The sequence below is a fragment of the Hydractinia symbiolongicarpus genome, chromosome 5, assembly GCF_029227915.1.
Source record: "Hydractinia symbiolongicarpus strain clone_291-10 chromosome 5, HSymV2.1, whole genome shotgun sequence".
NCBI lineage: Eukaryota > Metazoa > Cnidaria > Hydrozoa > Anthoathecata > Hydractiniidae > Hydractinia > Hydractinia symbiolongicarpus.
The window spans coordinates 4,140,239-4,160,409 of NC_079879.1; the positions used below are offsets into that span (position 1 = coordinate 4,140,239).

The 20,171-nt window shown below is 32.7% G+C and overlaps 1 protein-coding gene across 1 annotated transcript; it reads right to left on the bottom strand.

The window, feature by feature from the left end:
- Nucleotides 1-8,602: 8,602 nt before the first annotated feature.
- LOC130645910 (astacin-like metalloendopeptidase) lies at nucleotides 8,603-13,395 on the bottom strand. Its single transcript, XM_057452034.1, has 5 exons — nucleotides 13,361-13,395; nucleotides 13,090-13,163; nucleotides 12,819-13,034; nucleotides 8,832-8,929; nucleotides 8,603-8,659 (listed from the first exon to the last, which is right to left on the bottom strand). Exons 1-5 carry the CDS (start codon nucleotides 13,393-13,395, stop codon nucleotides 8,603-8,605), a joined length of 480 nt encoding a protein of 159 aa, XP_057308017.1.
- Between the last annotated feature and the right edge of the window lie 6,776 nt (nucleotides 13,396-20,171).

Below are 20,171 nucleotides of genomic sequence, written 5' to 3' on the forward strand. Positions count from 1 at the left end.
AAAATACAGAGGAATGTAGTTTATTTGCACTTTGAAGTTGGTTTTTTAATGTGCTTTGTAAAGCGTCTGCAGAAAAATATTAGTTTGCTAACTCTGTCAATACGGGTCAACTTCCGTCAAAACGGGTCGGGTCCAAAATTCGGTCAATACGGGGCAAGAGGTCAATACGGGTCGGAACAGGTTGTACCATACATTTGGCTGTTAAGGTATTTGTGATCACGCAGTAAAAACAAGGTTTGTAATATTATTTATTCTATATATTTGAAATTTTCTATATTCTATTTGCCTATAGCTACCTGTCAAAATTATATATATAGTAGCTATAGCAAAAGCTAGCTATATATTTCTGGAAGTGTTTACCTAAACTTTGTAACTGTCAGAGCTATACATAGCCTTTCTGGCTGTTATATACATAGATATATACATAGATAGATATATACAATATAAAAACAGTTAGTCAAGAAATTAAACTGTTTATGTAGTTCTTAGATCACTGCAGATTACTTAGCTAAATAGTTGTGGGTGCAAATCCTACCTCTGTACGAAAGAGTAGCTTAATTAGAAAAGCAGTTTAGCTAGTATTCTCTTGATTTAGGGTGCAGATATATAACCCACATAATGGATTGTAAAAATGGACCTTTTTAAGACTGTTAGCTAGCTAGCTATTTCTTCTAAGTTTTGCACAATACAAGATTATTGCGTATTAAGCCCGTCAAAGCAACAACAAATACTTTGATATCTTTTTAAAGGTATTAATTTCCTTCTCGTGTTGTTCTTGTTTTTTCGTTTGTGCAAAATGATGATCCACAATAATATAAAAATACATTTCCCATACGAAACGTATCAGAAAAAAAGTTTTGTATATATATATATATCAAATGTTTTTATTTTAGCTAGCTCTGGCTAATTTGTTGAAAAATATGCTTCTTAAAATTTAAAAGCGCATATTGATCCTTTTGCTGAAAAACTAAATATTTGTCCATTGTTCAAGAATTTTTTTGGCGTGGTAATTTAATTTATATTTCTCCATGTAAATTTTATTTGATTTAAGCTCTTCTGTATTCGGCATCTTAAAATTTTTTGCTATGAAGTCTTTTTCCCAATCTTTCGTAGCTTTTTCTGCTTCATGCTGAACAGCCATCACTTTTTCACGAAAATGAATGATAAATGCTCTACATTTATTTTTTCAAATGTAGGGGGCATAGGAACCGACACTCCACTTCCATCTGTAAAAAATGAAATGTTCTCAATATCTCTCTTTCTGAACAAGGAATGTTAAGTTGATTGTACAAACGCTACGATATATACATCCTCTTTTTGTATAATACATATTTCTAAAAGTATTGTGAAGATGCAATGTGTTTTAGGTAAACATTGTTCTACACACAGAAATCTACTGTAACACTTGAAAGAATTTAAGAATCTTTTGCTATAAATTATACAGATTTGATGACAAGACACAATGTTGGAAGCGTACATTATATATCAATTCTTCTTTTTTTTAGGTACTCACCTGGAAACTTTTCATATTTTCGACGATATTTGCATGGGTTAACAAAATTGTTTGCAAATTTTGATAAATCAACACCGTTATCTTCGAGAAATTCCTTAACAACTGTATTTCCAGTAGTTCCAGGTATATGATATTTTCGGGCCAAGTCAGAGTAATTTATCTGCAAGAGGAAATAAATCGATGTGTCACACAAGTTATTTTTTTGTTCAAAATTGGACAATGATATAAATGGCAATGTGTTCAACACAAATGTTAACAGATACATGAAGATATACCTTACTACCAACATCCATTCCTAACACTTCTTCAAGTAGAGCATGACGATCGAAATTTAATTTGTTTGGATCTGGACTATGTCGTTTTTTCTTGATTGGTGTGTCATCTACGTCTTGATTTTGTTGTAATTTTGTCCGCCCTATGGTTAGAAACAACTCCTTAATATATTTTGTTTAAAATAATTTTTACAGTTTTTAGTTTAGTCAATAATGATTTGCGAGACTGAATTCTACGAACCTAAGGTTTTATTTATTTTTGCTATTTTTTTTGCATTTATTCACACAGCAACTTATTTTCATAACATAGTTTTAATTATTTCTGCGTGTTAATTTCGTGGGGTTATATACTTCATCATGATATATGTTGATTGCTTATTTTTTCATTTTAATATTTGTTTATATATATATATATGCGTGTATATAATTATTTATAAATTTATATTCAAAAAATGCAACAATAAAATAATACCATTCAAGAAAAACCAGTGCCTGTAGGTGAATGGAGATACAGTACAGGTGAAAGATTAAAATTAAAAAATATATATAGCTATACCTATCATTCTTTTAATTGAATTTTCTTTACTTTCAAAGTATTGAATCGATCTTGATTTTTTGTAGGAAGCTTTTGATTGTCTGATGCCAAAGATTGTGTCTGTTGCTTTATTTTCACCAAAACATTTTTTTTCCAAGGATTTTTTTATTATTTTATTCCGTTCTCTAAGCTCTTTCTTTTTATCAGACTTGGACTTCACTTGAGCAATATTAGCTGATTTGACCTTTGTGAGAACCTTTGTGAATGGAGTGTCATATATACTGTCCCATTTTGAGTTGATACTATTAAGTACAGATTCTGCCGTTGTTTTCATATATGACATGTCAGTCTTTGTTTGAGGAATTGTCAAATTTATGGTGATTGGATGAACTGGTGTTGTGTTGATACTGTTTGGAGTAGTAATCGTTGATATGTTGTTATATGTTACATTTACAGGTGTGGACGTATTATTTGTTGTAGTTGGAGTTTTATTATTCGTACTATTTACAGTGTTTGATATATCTGTTAATGGTTTTTTAACATTGTTGATTTTTTTTGTTCTGTGTGATGTTGAAACAGGAAATGTATTTTTATTTTTTTCTAATAAACTGCATGCTTGACATGCATGTATAGTATGCCTAATCTTCTCATTATCTTTGAGTTTCTTCCAATTGTCTTGAGAAAAATCATCTAGGTATTTTTCCCTTACTTTACCGTTCCACTTTTTTTTTCTCACAAACGCAGTAAGTTCCTTGGACTTTCTGTCAAAATGATTTTTCGTTATGGATACATCAGGAAACATCGCCATAAAATTTGAAAAACGCAAGTCACAGTGATGATGACTTATATTTTTCATCCCATTCAATACTTCAGCACGCATAAAAGCGCATTCAAAAACGTTTGCCATGATATTCGTTATTCGTTCTTACTTTATTCCACAAAAAAAATTTCCCGCTGAAGCTACCATATTTATGTTTTTCTTTTCCCGCAGTTTTTGCGCGTCTTTTAATATAACGGGAAAAAAATCCGACACCGTAGTAAAAATGACGTCAAAGTACTGAAAATGACGAAAAATCAAAGAAAACGTCGTGTTTTACAGTTCGCACCACTTAGGGGTATGTGGCGTCATCGGATATTTTTTTAATCCACAGATAATATGTCGACGACTTAAAAAAAAGCCGTTTATAGTTGATCGCGTATTTATTTATATGGGTTTTACCGAATTAAAAAGGTGAATAAAATCACGAAAGCGAGGCTATATCGACTTAAATACAACTAAAAAATTTTAAACAGCTTTTTTTCAAAAATCGATCCTTCACCTGAACGAATAAAAAAAACCAGGATGTTTTATTATCAGTCAGGTTGGTGCGCTTAGTAAAACCACGTTTTGGAGACTGTCCGTAAGTTGCCCGAGCAATATGATACAAATGATAGTCCCAATCACGCAAGTGTTGATCATTAGACATACTTAGATAAAATTAAAAGTAATTATTTTATAAAAATATATTTATTTAATATTTATGGTTAATTCCTATTGCCGACTCCAATAAAACTGTCTCGTGTTGTGTTTTCTCTTAAAAAAAAAGATTTAATGTAACGTATTTAAATCAGCTGTATGCAGTGGTAATACTGTCAAATACTTCATCTGTTTTCGATAAGTAGTTTCAAAAAAATACGGCACATCAAGAAAAAATCTGAGCATTGTCTAGTAAAGGGTCAGTTACACACGTAGCAAAAAACTTTTTTACAAGTACAAGTTCTGGCTGTGCATAATTATTGATCCGAAACAGGGACCGACATCTGCAATTGAGATTTATGTTTAATAAAATTTATCACATAAATGTAATAAAACATTAAAAACGAAATAAACATATAATGCTGAAGAGGGAGTCAATAACAAAACTTATGTTACAGATACATAACTACAAACATTTTTGAAGTGAGCACGCATACCCAGGCTTTTACTTAAAAGTTTAAAAAAATTGCAGGTACTTGAATGCTACTTGATATTCCAAATTTGCTACGTGTAACGGAACGTTAATAATAAAATTACCTGGTACGGAGCATCACCACAATTATGGTTTATTTGAGCTGGAATCCACCAATCCTCTCCAGAACTAGTAGTTGTTGTTAGTTCCAATTTTTTTTTACAGCCTTCGATTATTGTTCCATCTAACGCGCCAATTTCCACAATCAGTGCATGATTTTCTGATCCTGTCATGTAGTACCAGAATGTCAAACAAGTGTCGTGAGGATTTGATAGAATCACCATTGTTAAGATTGCTTCATCCTCCCCTCTTGCATTGTTTAAGTTCACCGCTTTCAAGAAATACCCTGAATCTAAGAAGAGTACGAGGAACTGTTTATGTTCAGTCATATCTGCATTACTTTGCAGTAGAGTTAAAATTTTTATGCGTACGGGAAACCTTCTGGGTGCGCACTAGTCAATTGCTAAACACGCACTAGCAACACACGTACTGCGGTATAAAAAAGAGTACTAGTGCACACTAGACGATAATCTTGTTCGTATTTGTGAATTGCTTTGCGCGTACTAGCAAAAGACGTGGTGTGCACTGACAATCATGATTGCAATAAGATTATAGTTTTATCACAAACAATACAAGATAAAGTAATAAAGTTACTTAGACAAATTTTCTGTCACTTTTTTGCCGCATAGTAGAAACTAGTCGGTTGCCTGTAGACTGACTAGTTTCTGTGGTCGCCAGAACGTTTCTATCCAGCAATATATAATGTGAAACAACCCTTGATTCGTTATGAGAACGTAACATTACTCCAAAAAGAAATGACAGCATCGTTCTGGAACATCTTTTGCTATGTTGTATTGATCAATTCAAAATTAAACAAAATCTATATTACTAGTTAAATCGATGCAGTATGTATTTATGAGTCAATTTCTTGAGCTACAGTTTGCAGAAAGATTTCTTCGTTACTCAATATCGAATCACAACTAACCTTGGAGGAATAAATTATTTCCTTAAAGTACTAACGATTAGCTTTGTAAGATTTTAGTTCCTTTTAAAAAGCTCAGTCATTTTATTTTGTTTGCTCACTTTTTTCTGACTAGCTAGCTCTCTTATAGCTAACTACCGAATCACTAAAAACTTTGTAATAGTTTTGTTTGTTATTTATTCTCCCTTTTGCTAGCCATATATAAACCCTAAATAAACCATTTTTTAATATTTTGGCCACAAACGTAGGTTTTCAAGGAGTATCCTAAAACCTGCTTTATTTATTACGTTTTATTCAGTTTGACTTACGTGATTTTTATGTTAACCAAAATTTAGTTTCGTGTTATTTTCACCAATCTAATTTTTACTCAGGTACACCTTGGAGTTGTAGCTACTTTTAACTATCTTTGGTTAAAACGTGAAAGTAGGCAAAACAGTTGGCTGCAGTAGATTTTCCGCACAATGTCAATGTCATAAATTCAGTTAGGTACATCTCGTGTTTACTGTGCTATAAATTTAACAAAAAATCGCAAGTTTGTTGATGACACACCAGTTTTCCAAATTTTACAAAGAAGTATTCCACTATAAAAAATTGCTGAGTGATCAAAATAACAAATGTTGGCCGATTGGTAATTGTTAAATAGTGTTTTTATTTCCACTAAAGTTGCACTTTTCTTAGATTTTAGATTTAATTTAAAGCACTAATAATAACCGTTGTGTGCGCTCCAATCAACTTACGTTATACAATAGACTCTCTATATCCCAGACCTGCAAATGAATAAAAAATTAGCTAGAAAAAGAAAAAATTCTAGATAGAGAAAATTCTCATAAAATTGTAATGGCGGTTGCGTGTCGTCTTGTGGTTATGGAGTTCGCTTCGCAATCACAAAGTCCGTGGTTCGGTCCACAGCGCGGGCATGTTTAGCAACTGTCTTTGCCACAGCTACGGGTTAACCCATACCATGTGAGAGAATAAGGGTAGGCAATGCCGGTGTATACCTAATGTGTATATTCAGAAAACAGGACCACGTTGATAACAGTGTTCCAAACACTGCAGTGCTTATATCCTGTATAAACATTCGGAATAATAATATTAACAACGTTTTTTGACAAAGCATAAGGGCTTTCCTGCAAGGCTTAAAACAATTTTTGATTATTCTTCATCTAAGGAAAAATTGTGTTTTTTGGAACACCGAATATCTTGTTAGACATACTATTTTATTTTTGCGAATTATGTCGCACTTTTAAACTAGAGTTTTATTTCTAAGTTTCTCTTAAGGGCTGACGTTTTGACAATTCAGCAAGACAAGGCATACTGTTTTCCTAGCTTGTATCCAAATTTTAGATTTCGAGCGTTTTAGGCGCGTTTAAATTTTCATTCTAAAGTTTTTTTGTGTTTCGCTGTGTAGATGAACACTTAGACACGAAAAAAGTCGAGATAATAAGAGACAAAGTCGCAATGGACCGAGAGTTGTGTACTCAAACACACTGTTATAATTGCACCTGTAATAATTAGTGAGGCTTGTGCAATTACATTCTTTAGCATTCTATTTCACGTTATAGTATACCACGGTCTGTAAGTATCGGTAAATCAAAGGTAATTAATACCCCTAAAAGGGCAAGTTCTTGCCTGGACGGGTTAATGTGGTTTTCGCTAAAAATTTAGGAAGATAAATCTAGCCAGGTATGTCAAAAGTTTGAACGTCATTTCATCAAAAAATAACAGCACAGCAAAAGCAGGGTCGCCTGTCCTTAAAACATTGCATTTTCTTCTGCCGTAGCACGACGTATACAGCTATTATTAAAATGTTACAGTAAAGAAAGGTGCCTAAAAATATGATCAAGTAAACCAACTGTGAAAGTTTTTCTCCTTTTTCCTTACCTCCCATGGTTGTATGATCAAATAGAGGTCCGTCTCTCATAACTTCGCCTTTACCAATTTTACTTTTCCATTGATATCTTTTACTCGGACTTTGTTCATGCCATCGACAAATATCTCTTTCAAATGTACAGTCATTTTCACCTAAAAAACACCAGTTATTTTTAATAAAACTAAGCTATGAAGAATTACCTACGTTAAACCATTATCAAATTACGCCGACCTCGTACTTTTCCATCTTTTCTACAAGATCTTGATTGAGTATCAGGACCCCTGCACCTTTCTCCGTTACATATACGAGTTCTTTGTTGGTGGGGAAAAATTCGTTCGTCTGGTATGTCGCAATAAGACCAGGTTTCCCATAACTCCCATAACCCTAATCTTGGGCCTAAAATATAAACATTTTTTTCAAGTTTTAGTTATTAGCAACCAGATAATTGCATATTAATAAATTTTTTCCAGGAAAACGTAAGAAAATACAAATGCCAGAATCCTACCTACAGAACAATTACCCTCTACGGTTTGAATCCGGTTATTGCCTGGCCAGCATACGGAGATATTTTTATGTGAACAGAATCTCTGACGAATTCTTGTGAAGTTTCCGTCAAGTTGTCTAGTACATGGACCCCAAACTGACCATGGGCTTGCTGGCGAGTCCTTGTGTTCTGTAAAACATATGATATTTGACATTTCAAGTGAATTTGGCACTCATGGTTGCCAGTCTTTTTTGTATAAAATTGACATACTGATAACTTAATACAATGTCTTAGCATTCTTTTGACCAAGCAACATAAATTATACAGAAATGCGAAATTATAAGTCAAATATTAAAGTAAGGGGAAAATTACCATAAAGTAAAGCATCTATTTACCAAATTGGTGTTTATAACTTTACCTTTAATAATTAATCTACTTTAAAGAAATATAAAATCAGCGAAATTAGTGGTGGATCACAAAATAGGTAATTGAAGAGAAAGAGTTTTATGTTTTTTTCTTAGAGGGCGAAAATGGTTGTACAGTATGCTGCCAGCGGCAGGGATCCTTTAATAAAAAAATAATAAAAATAGTCACATGATCTGAGGACAGCGTTAAAAATTTAAAAAATTGCAGAATATTGTAAAAAGAAGTAGGACTGCGAGAATAAAAGCATAATAAATATAAACATGATATATTTTTTATAAATATAAAAGCTTAATTTTAAACTTTGACGGTTTTATGAATAAATTATTTGTAAACTAAAAACTGCACCAATGACTGGTTTTGAGTAAAAAATTACTGTATTCTCTTATGTTTTAACATAAGAAGAATTGTTGTTGTGGTAAACACGCATTGTTTAATAGAAAAGGTTACGAAAATCTCCTAGAAAAAATAACTGAATCATTCTTGTTGTCCATTTTTTAAATCACACATAATTTTTAAGAAAAGTGTGTAAATTTTAATGTTGCTGATGATAAACAATATTATCAGTTGCTAGTGAATTAAACCATACACACTTAATACATAAAAAAATAGAAACAATGGTGTTAATTGGAGTCATTGCTTGCGCTAAGGGACTTACCCAATTTGCTTTGGGGTATTTTAAACATAACTCACCGACCACCACCCCTTCTCTTTCTTTTGATAGCCATTTTTACATGGAATTATGCTCAGCACACTTATAGTACGTCATGAAACAGACGAAATGATGGCAATAATTTCTTGCTTATGTTAGCACTTTTCTGTGACGTCATCGACAACTTTAAGTTGTCCAAAATACCAATATCTACTTAAAATTCAATAACTTTAATTTTCGAAAGAAGTTTCCGGATATCCGAATAAGAGTCATTCGAAAATTTCCGGTTTTGTAAAACTTAACCAAAGAATGTTATAAGTTGCCCGAGAACTCGATTTCCATTTTTTAGGACCTAAAAAAACTAAGAAATTGGGCTAAGCAGATGTTCAAACTTGCCAAATGATTCCAATTAAAAAATAGGTTTTGTGAGTTTCTAATTGTAAGGATAATCAGCGGCCCAAGTTCACTTATAGACGTCTTAATGTTATCTAAATCGTGCCAAACCATGTAAAAATACCTTTTACGTATCTACGCGAATAGACTCTCGTCCCCAAGGATTCTTTGCGTCTTAAAAAAATGACCCAAGGTGTTTGTGTCACAGCATTTTAAAATACATTCACAAACTATCTGTTTGAAGACGTTTGAAAACAAACTTTTAAAGGAGCAGTAATTTAACTAAAAATGGCATTAACATGGAGGCCATAAATCTGAAAAAAGTACACTTAGGTGATTAAACTTAGCATATTTGAAGATATGTAGAAAGCATTAATACAAACTTATACCAGTTAAACCTATTATACCTGAGCACTTTTTGCCCCTAAAATTGTGGGGGAAGGGTCACAAAGCGCCGCAGATCATAAACCCTATACCAGTTGTGTTTGAATAATGGAACTCTGCACAGTGGTAAAATGTCACCGAGATCTTTGTTAAAAGTTAGGGAAAGTCACCAAATTTCTACATTCAATGTCTTATAATAGTCATCTCTATAATAAACAGTTCCGTGTGTCTGTGTGGCAAATTTGACATTGTCATTTTCCTTTGATGTCGCCAAAAAAAAATCTTTGAAGTGGCCGAAAAATTATGTCCATTTTGCTAGCGGGTTCACTTTGTTTACATCACGTGATGAAAATAACTCAATTGATTTGCTGAGATAAATTTAACGGTTAACTTTCGAAAAAAACCCACAAAAGAACAATCTTGAAAAAAGTAAAATAAGTGGTTCAAAAAAGCATATTTAAAAAGAAAAAAGTCCAAGTGAAGAAGTAGAAAAGTGAAGTTGGAAGTAAAAGTGGAGCTACGTGAAGCTAGAAGTAAAGTAAATTTAGAAGTAAATAATAAAGGCCACCAAAAAAATCACAGAAAAACGATCCCTTTACCTTGAAAAAAAAGGGGAAAAAGTGGTTTAAAAAAGCATAGATATGTTTTTAAAAAGAAAAGAGACCAAGTGAAGAGGTAAAAAAGTAAAGTGAGAAGTGGAGCTAGATGTAAAGTTAGAAGTAGAAAACAAAGGCTAGAGTTTAAAGTGGATTTGAAATCACAAATAGTAAGAACTTTGATGTTTTCAGACATCTACATTTTCAGTGCTAAAGCTTTCGCATTTGTGTGGCAGGGAAAAAGATTGGGTTGCTAGGTGAAGCAAAGTAATTATCAGTTAATTTTTTCAAACGAGGCATTCTTAATGAATTCAAATAAATCAGAAGCCATCAACTTACACTGGATAATTGTTTATAAACTCAACGGTGTCCCCATTAGAAAAAAATCCACAGTAAAAGACCTTTCTTCACCAAATCCTAGCATCTTTTTTCCTGCCACCCAAAAGCCAGGGCCAAGGAGCTTACCGCTAAAAAGTAAACAAATGACGTCACGATGATTACATGTGCACTTTACAAGGGAGATCACATGCAATATGACAAGTGGAACGAATTTTATAGAATTTAAAGTGTGTGATTTAAGTTATTTATTATTGTTTTGTTTCTGATTTTGTAATCTAATGGTCGATGACTGTATGGACTGAAATGACCAATTTTTCTAAATTTTGATGTGTTTTATAACCTTTTTTGTGGCAGATTGATGGGTAATGGCAAAATACGACATGGTAAATGAAATTATTTTTGTTGATTTAAATGTGTTTTTCAAAAACCCATCTTTTTTACATGTTGTGTAAACTTTGTTTAGGAACCGTACATATACAATGTAATAAAAATAATGATCTTTTTTTAAGTTTATTCTCTGCTTATTAATTTTTTGACATTTAGGTTTAGAATTGTTGGTAAAGCGCAGTCCGGATCATCAAAGAAAAATTTTTGTGTTCTTAACTGGTTAATTTTTACATTTTGTGTAAATTTTTGAGGGAGAGAATGGTATGTATATAACTGAAATGACTGATGTTTGCAGATTTACATTTAATGTTTTCTTAACTATGGCTTTTTCATATTTTTGTAAAAGCTTTTAAGCGAAAGACAATATTTATAATGCGTAAAGAACTTATTTTTGTTGATTTGAGCTAACTCTTGCAGGCTAACTTTTTGACATTTCAGAATAAAATAATGAGGGTTTTCAACATAATTACTTACATATTTGAGATGCGTTATTTCTGACATTCTTATTATCCGTGTTGTGACTGTCTGTGTTCTTACTGCCGGTTTTGTGATTATTGGTTTTGTGAGTGTCGATGAGTGTCGATGTTGTGAGTGTCGTTGTTGTAACTTTTTATCAACTAGATTTTGCACCTTGCAAGCTGTTCTTTTTTTTTATTTTGTGTAAAATTTGACATTTGACATTTTGTGTAAGATTTTAAGAACATTTTTTTTGTATATGCATTGCTTACGTCAGCAAAACTTCTAAAGCAACTTAATTTTTAATGGCCTTTTGCCTAAGTAGATTTTTCCACGGGCCTTATATAAAAATACGGCAGTTTCGTGTCTCTGTGACAGGCAAAGTGGATATCGTCATTTTACTTTGATGTCGCCGAAAAACTCATGTCTAATATGTTAAATTTTCTGACGTTACGGCACGACGTCAATAATACTACCTTAACGTCAATATCCTATATTAAATTAATGAAGCCATTATAGTGCACTTAAAACTTTGAGGCCAAATAACTTGGAAGCGAGGTGGTGACATCAATGATTTTTCACCGCGTAGGTAACTAGGGACCACCTGGGACCAATTTTGGCAAGTTTTCCAAACTTGGCTCCCAAAATCCGTTTCGGTATGCACGGGTTGATGATGTCATCAAAAAACCTTTAAACCCTAATATCTTTGCAACCGTTTGTCAAAAGTGCATGATCCTATATATTTTCTTGTTCATCGTTTCAAGATCTATACGATGAAGGTGAGAGGGGTATAAATTTCTGAATAAAAAATTTCGCGTTTTAACGGGCCATTGCTGACATCAGCAAAATTTTTAAACCCTTATATCTCATTAACCGCTCATCAAAAGCACATGATCATATACATTTTCTTGATCAGCGTATTAAGCTCTACACAGTCAACGTAAAAACCAGGTTCTAATTTTTTTTGCAGATGGCTTGCTGACGTCATCAAAATTCAAATGACGCTTTCTCTTTACTTTTATCTTACCTCCGTGGATTTTTCCACGGGCCTTATCGACTAGTTAGACATTAAACATGCATCTTTCTCTCTTGCTTTTTGTGAATGATGGTAAATTTAAACAGGAGCAAATAAATTGACGTGCTCTAAAATTTGTTTTGTCTGGGTTTTTTTGTTGTTTTTTTGCGGATTTTTTTTGTTTCGATCCTTTTTTTTTAAAGTCATTACCATAGTAGAAGTTAGAATAGGTAAAAAAAAAATCAATTCATGACTTTATCTGCATTATACTTATTTTCTAAAACTCCACTTGTGAAAGCCTTGTCAAATGTCAAAAAGAATCAAATTAATTGTGTAACTCCCCTCTATTTTGTAAATATGGATATGGTAGTATATATATAAAGAAACGAAATGAAAATGAAGTTACTTAAACTGTTTCTCTTTTATCTTTAATCACAAGTACTTATATTTCCTGGTTTTGCTCCTTACATGTAGAGACTGACCAACAAAGTAATGATATTTGAGAAAAAAAAGAAAAAAAAAATCTTACTGCACTCATATAAAGCATTTAACTTGAAATAATCACTGTCGGTTGGTTTTTCTCGTTGTCCGATACTTGTGTATGACCTAGTAGGATCAGTTGGAATGATCGTCGGTTTGTCGCTGCTTTTTGTAAATGCGTACGCATCATAATGCATAATAGAATTATAATCATAATCGAAACCAAACGTTACTGACTCATCCTCATCATTTATGGTAAATTGACCTAAAGTAATTTAGAAAGATATATTTATAAAGGTTTATAAAAATCGAATTTTTACCTACCGATAATGAGCGATAGTAGACGAAATATTCAGGTGACAATATTTTTCCTAAACGCAAATACTTTTTAATTCTTTAAGGAATTACAACGAAATTGTGGTATTAATAAATATCCAAGCAATTACTTGTAATTAAATAATGTCAGTCAGAGCAACATCCTTAACCTCCTCACTCAGAGAACATAGATTTATAATATTTAGAGAGTTATTTCACATACGACTACCACACAGTTGTATTCAAATGGTTGGCGAAAGTCTTTTCGAGGTGTACCTGCCTGCACCGTAACGCAAAAAGCAAATTGTCATAAAAGAGTAAATAATGCATTTTATAACAATTATAATACATTTTGCAAGAAGTGAAAAGTTTTTTGAAAACAAATAAATTAAAAGTAGCACAAGTATGGAAAGTATAGCTGCTGCATATCTAAAAATCGACTAGATGGGTGTTTTTAAATTAATGGTGCGGTAGTATATATATGCACAGTGTCAATGCTATTGATAATTACTTTGGTAAAATTCATTTAGTTAAGCGAAAATATGTCATGCTACGGGAAGAATATCAGGCAACTGATGCAATCAGAATTGAGACAAATACACGTGAGCTTGTTCACGTGTATTTGTAAAGAACCGGAATTATCTGCCTCATTGCGCAACAAACTTGGAAACAATAGACAAAAAAATGGCTAACAACTGTGGCAAAAAATACAGTGAAGGTTTGTGTACCACAGCATTATTTGAAAGTGAAAGTAAAGTATGAACAATAACATGAACCGGAAAATTGTACTTTTTAGGTTGTTGTTCGGAATAATGGATTAGCAATAGATGAAAAAAATTATGTGTTGGGAGCTACACCAGATGGAAAAGTTAAATGGGATGAATTTTATGGCATACCTGAGTAGCAATGCAGTCATTTGTATGAAAACACAGGATACTCTGTTTTTTGGCAAAAAATCCTCGCATTTTTTATGACAGCAATACAGAATAAATAAAGGTCATACTTAATACAATCAGAAAAATATCTTGTCATTGACAGAGACAAGGAATACTAGCAAAATAACCAGCAGTTTACAGCTTTACTTAACATGTATTCAACAACAAATTATAGAAAAAGACCAGGAAAAAAATAAAAAGCAAATTGTGTATTGCCTCAAGAATTTTAATACTCATAACCATTTCGTCAAAATTTGTTTTCATTCAGTATACCTGAGTCACCCATGTTACTTTTCAAATTCATAATTTGTAAACCACTATCCAAAAAAGGTCTATTCTAAAGTTGTGCCGGTAGCCAACCTCCAACGATGTTGGGCGATAGTAAATCTAAATAATAGCTGGAAGATGAGCGTGAAGTATTAGCTGCGATTTGGACTATGCTAGATAGGCTAGATGACAAACGAAAACCTCAAAAACACTAGCTTGCTTGTTTGTATGATTTATATTTTATATGGTATCGCTGTAATGATAACAGACATGCCTTCTTCTTATATTTTTTGATAAGAATGATTAAGATCAGATTTCAAACGTGACAGGTAAAGTTTGCATGGATCCAAGTAGATATTTTTAAGTAGCTTTGAAATTTCTTAATGGTTGTTTTAAACATGTGTGAAAGAAGTGGGGCTCAAAAAGTGTGATCAAAAAATCTGATAAGCATGATAAAATTATTAAGAATTCACCATATTTCGACTTTCATTTGTGTTTTTGTTACACCGCAACGTTAAAAACTTCTGCTGCTGGTAACTATCGTTTTTTATCAGTCAGCATGAAACAACACTTATTTTTTGTGGAGATCAAAGAGCTTTAGGAAATGCTACTTGTTACATCCATTTCATAGAGCAGAAACATTCTGAAACAATTCTAGGGAATAACAGGCAGTGCTGCTACATGTCTTTCAGTCCAATTCCTGTGGTAGTAGTTAAAATATTTTAAAGAATAAATTTTATTATATCTTCTTTTCCTTTTGATAATTTATTTCATAACCTACTTAACTCATGTTCCTGAACATTCTCTTCCATAATATTCACGTATCTATCACGATCCGGTCTGGTGAATTCATGTTCAAATCCCAATGCATGAAAAAGTTCATGTGCAATAGACATCCGATTTAAACACAAATTTTTTTGTAACGAAAGATACATAAAATTTCTTTTGATTTGTGTATCTGGGTCCAAATAGGTCCCCATCTTGCCACTACCCTCTGTGTAGCAACTAAAAAAAAGAGATTTCATCATTTGTTGTTGTTACCAACGCCCGACCTTTTAACTAAATACACACAGCTAATGGTAACTGTCAGCTTATAGCCAGATAACATTCAGTGTCAGAAATAATCTGTTAATTAATGTCTTGGAAGAGAATGTGACAAAGTCAACACACTCAAAATCAGTCCAACGTTAAACATTTTCGTCCCCCGGAGAGCATTGAAATAAAACTAGAATGTTGTTTTGGATTTGTAAATACCTAACTGTAGGGTATTTTGGTAATTCCATTATCTTATACTTTATTTGCAAATAAAAACTTTTTAGATAAAACTTATCTTTATATTTTTTGTAATTGGGTTTATAATTGAATGTAACTTGAAGAAGGAGACCTGACAGTGTGAAAAAAACAATACCCATCTCCTGCGATAATTTTAACATGAAAAGTCGTATCATCGTCTGCTAGTATTTCCTCAAACTTGACGCAAGCCTGTGTGGAAATAGAATCCATAACGTTTCTAACCATGCTTTTATCTTTTGTATCTAAACAGAAATTTAATTATTTAAGACCATTAGTTGAACAAGCGGAAGAATCTTCTTTTTATAAAACGTGTTGTATTTCTTATCATACCACAATCTGTTGTTCCTATCGTTAAAAAAAACAATGGGCGTTTATGAAGAATGCTAGGTGGCAAATTTAAGCCGTGGACGGCAAATTTCTGTGTTTATAAGCTACCAACTCCTTTTTTATCTGAAATTGGCACATTTTTGAAAATAAGTAATTTACATGTTTTGCTGTCCTGGTGGCGTCATGTAATGCAACGGTCATACGTATGACTGGAAAAAATTTTGTGACCTGATGATGTTTTGATTTCTATTCAAACTACATTTTAATGTGATATTAACTTATTTTTACGTGTTGTTTTTAATTTACATTCTTTGATTACGGTAGTCGACTATAAAAAGAGAGCAAACGAAGCCTTCTCCCTAACTTATTTGATCACGATAGGATGACTTAGGACGCATAAAGTTAAGATGTCATTCCTACTTACAATTAGTAAGTAATGGAACGTCCAGGTAACTTTCCTTATCGTGGATAGATGAAGAACAGGTGCAACGTTGAATTCGGTACAAAGGTTTATTTGGATGAAAGCAGAACTTCTCACAGACTCAATTGTTGCAAATTTGTGAAACTTACACGTTAAAGTTCAGTCCTCAAAAAATTGCCATGTAATGTTAAATAAAAGTGTTTTAAATTTAAGAGCAAAGTTAGAACATTGTCAACCTAAATAACTCCTGGCACTAAAGCCAAATTTACGGTTTCTTGCAAAAAATGTTCACCTTTTGCAAATGTCATGACGGAGATTCTTTTTCGTTAATTTTTCTGAGAAATATTTTTCTTTATTGCTCTTTTTGCTGATAAAAAATATTTTCTTTTTGGTAAAAGAAACTTTTTAACCGCCTCCATATAACTTTACTTTTGATTTTTAATTTGCGAAGAGGAATAAATTACGCAAATGAAAGAGGGTCTTAAAGCATAAAAATATAAATATGAATGCGCGCGTCTACTGTTGTCTATGTTATTCCCATTTTTCTTAAAAAATTATCCAATTGGTACAATGTTTCCTGCTTTAAGGAAATAAACAATACACATTTTGATAAAATTAATAATGCAATTATGCTTTATTTTGTATTTTGGTTATTTATTTATTTTTTTATTTTTTTATTTTTAACCCTAATTGGTATGGGCTTTTTTGACCCTGTAAGTATGGGGGGAGGGCATAAAGTGCCCGCGGGCTGTAACTTTTGTTCAGTTTGGTTTTAAGTGACGAAACTTGGCACAATGAAGCATCGATATGTTCTGACTTAATTAGAAACAAAACATTTAGGTTGACATGTCATTGCAGGAAGTGATGATGTCATAATGAGACAATGGTTAAAGAAAATATGCCTTTCTTGGAAATTCTCATCTTTTCTGAAATTATTTACTGCACTAGTCATTGAAAAAGTAATATGGGAATGTAAGATATTATTAGAAACATTAACAGGTGGTATAAAAACAAAGGATTACTCTAAGGAGAAAATGAAAATCGATCAGAATTTAAATCTTCGAGTAATTTCTTTAAAAAATCTATATTTGAGAACCGTAGTGTAAGTAGCTGTCATGGAATAAAACTTGGCATATCTATTAGGACATATGTCAGTAGCTACTCAATAAAGACAATTTGGATTGACATGGGACAAAGTGACATTGACAGAACCATTTATGGAAAATTTATTTTTATTTGTCGAAAGTCCAATAAAAGTTAGGAAAAGTCACAAAATTTCAAGTAATGTTATCCATTATTTAAAAAAAAGACTTTGAAAATGCCGCGGGCACTTTTTGCCCCCCCCCCCTCCCATACCAAATAGGGTTAAGTCTATGCAAGTTATTATAATTTTGACAGTTTCTATAGTTGATGTATCGTAATACAGGAAACACCATCTTAAGCTTTACAACTACCTTTGTGTGTGTAAGTTGTGCAATGTTGATTATGTATTTTTATTTTTTCTTACCGCAGACTATGAAGCAACGTCAACAAAACTATGCAATAACTTGGAAACTAGTGGAACAACTGACGTCATCTCTTATGTGAATAATTAAAAAAAGCATGTAAGCCTGTCGAAAGTCCAAATAGGTCAATGTGCAAAAGAAAAGTATGCACAAAATACACAAGAATATTTTTCATAAAATTATTTCACACGTTGCTTCTATTGTGTACAGCGAGAAACGCTGATCATACTAATATATAGGTTCATATGTTTTCGACGAACTTCTAAGGAAATACAACAGTTAATAGAAGTTGCTGTCGTCAGCAAGGACACGCCAAGAACAATATTTTTCAATACTTCCGCATTCCGTTGTGGCTATTGTTTAAAACTTTAATCCGAAACGGGTAGGTAGAGCCAACTTTGAAACATTGTCTTTATTTTTGTCCCCAGTTGGTTAGTCCTGTTCTGCCCGCATAACAAACGCTGCCCTGATTAAGTACGACAGCTTGCCCCGGTTAAGAACAGGGCAGAAAATACATAATCAGGGCAACATAATCAGGATGGGCCGGGTTATTACTCAAAAAATATTATTTGGCACTTATGAAAGGAACATAGTCAGGGTAGGCCAGTTTATATACGGCAGTCAAATATTATTTCTCACTTATCATAGAACGAACGTAATCGGGGCAGGCCGACTTATGTATGACAGTCAAATATTATTCGTAAAGAACGAACGTAATCGGGGCCGACAGGCATATGTATGACATTTTTATATTATTTCTCACTTATTATAGAACGCGCATAATCATAGAAGGCCGGCTTATGTATGACAGTCAAATATAATTCGAGACTTATAAATAGAATCGGGGCTGACTGCTTTTATATCATTTGTTTGACAAGCAAATAGCCCTGGTGGCAAAGTTGTTGTTCTCAAATCAAACGAAATTTCGTGGCAAAGACTAAATTTTGGGATTCACAAGTTTAATAATCTTTTGCCAAACTTAATTCCTGCAAAAAGAATAATTTAGGTTCCATGAAATTTAGTTACTTCAATGTATATTATGTTAAAATGTATTTACGACAAGAGTAATTTATACTAAGAATTACTTTGACACTTTTTTCTTTCGCCATGTCTAGTTTTTAGGAGTGTTCTATCTTCCAGAGAATGTTTAATTTACAAAAGTTTGAAGACAATGCCAATCACAGCCTGCCTGCCAGCCATTTATATCATCATTAATAATCCGGTCATCACGACATAACCAGTGCAAAAAAAAACATAATCGGACCATGCGTACATAATCCGGCCATCCGGTTTATAAACAGGCTGCTTTCGCAATCTGGGAAGAGCAGTCCCCACTTACCCACGTGCAGTTGATGAAGGCCTGCAAATAACCTTCAAATCGCAATATCTCTGTAACTGTTTTTGAAAGTTATGTATATAGTCCAGCCAATTTTTTTTTTGGCAGCGTTTTCAGCTCTAGGCGACAAAAGCAACAAGTTAAATTTGAAACATTCTTTTTAAAAATGCGCTACTTACATCAGCAAAATATCTAAAACTTTCTGCCCAACTTTTTTTTTCTCCTAAGTGGAGGTAGAATAAGATCAGCAAAGCTATTACGTTTTAGGTTTAAAGCTAAATAACTTGAAAACAGGTGGATATAATTGACGTCATTTCATGCTTGGCTATCTAGTCCCTGATTGTGTAATTACTCCCGTGGCACCAAATTTAAAAAAACTTAAAAGTTTTAAATCTGAAATTAAGTTTTAAGTATTAAGTTTTAAAGACCAATTTCATAAAGTTGTGTTTCCCAACCCGTTTCAGATAAGACGGATTAATGAGGTCATCAAAACCCTTTAAATTGCTACGTTTTTTTTAACTGTTTGTCAAAAATACACCCTCCTAGACAGTCGTTCAGTCAAAATGTGAAGCTCTACACAGTACAGGAAACGGCTGAAAGGAGTTGAAAAAAAATCTTTGTGCATTGATGTGTCATTGCGAAATTTATAAAAATTCAACTGACAGATCTTATTTGTTAATTTTTTTTCGAGCGGATTATTCCACAGATCTGATCGAGTAGCTTATATCATAACACGAAATTTTCGTTGTGTCTGTCTGTGTCTTTTTTAAAGGAGATGTTTTATGTCTCATTTTTTGACAGACAAATGAGCTTGTAGTTGTTATTACATTTCCTTCGTAGTTGTTTCCTACATGAGTTTAAAGAATTACAGTTAAGAGGTAAACATACATTTTCTTCATAGTCTTGATGGGCAAAGGTATCGCCAAGTAATCGAAAGTACTATTTTTAAATGACACATTGAATCCAAATAATCGCTGAATACATTATATCGAAAGTTTGAAAA

What these genes read in the sequence shown, in the direction of transcription:
- LOC130645910 (XM_057452034.1), bottom strand. Translation starts at nt 13,395, where the DNA reads ATGACAATTTGCTTTTTGCGTTACGGTGCAGGCAG. An exon ending in TTGCGTTACGGTGCAGGCAG is followed by an intron (nt 13,164 to 13,360) that starts GTACACCTCGAA and finishes AATTCCTTAAAG; the next exon opens with AATTAAAAAGTATTTGCGTT. An exon ending in CTATCGCTCATTATCGGTAG is followed by an intron (nt 13,035 to 13,089) that starts GTAAAAATTCGA and finishes AAATTACTTTAG; the next exon opens with GTCAATTTACCATAAATGAT.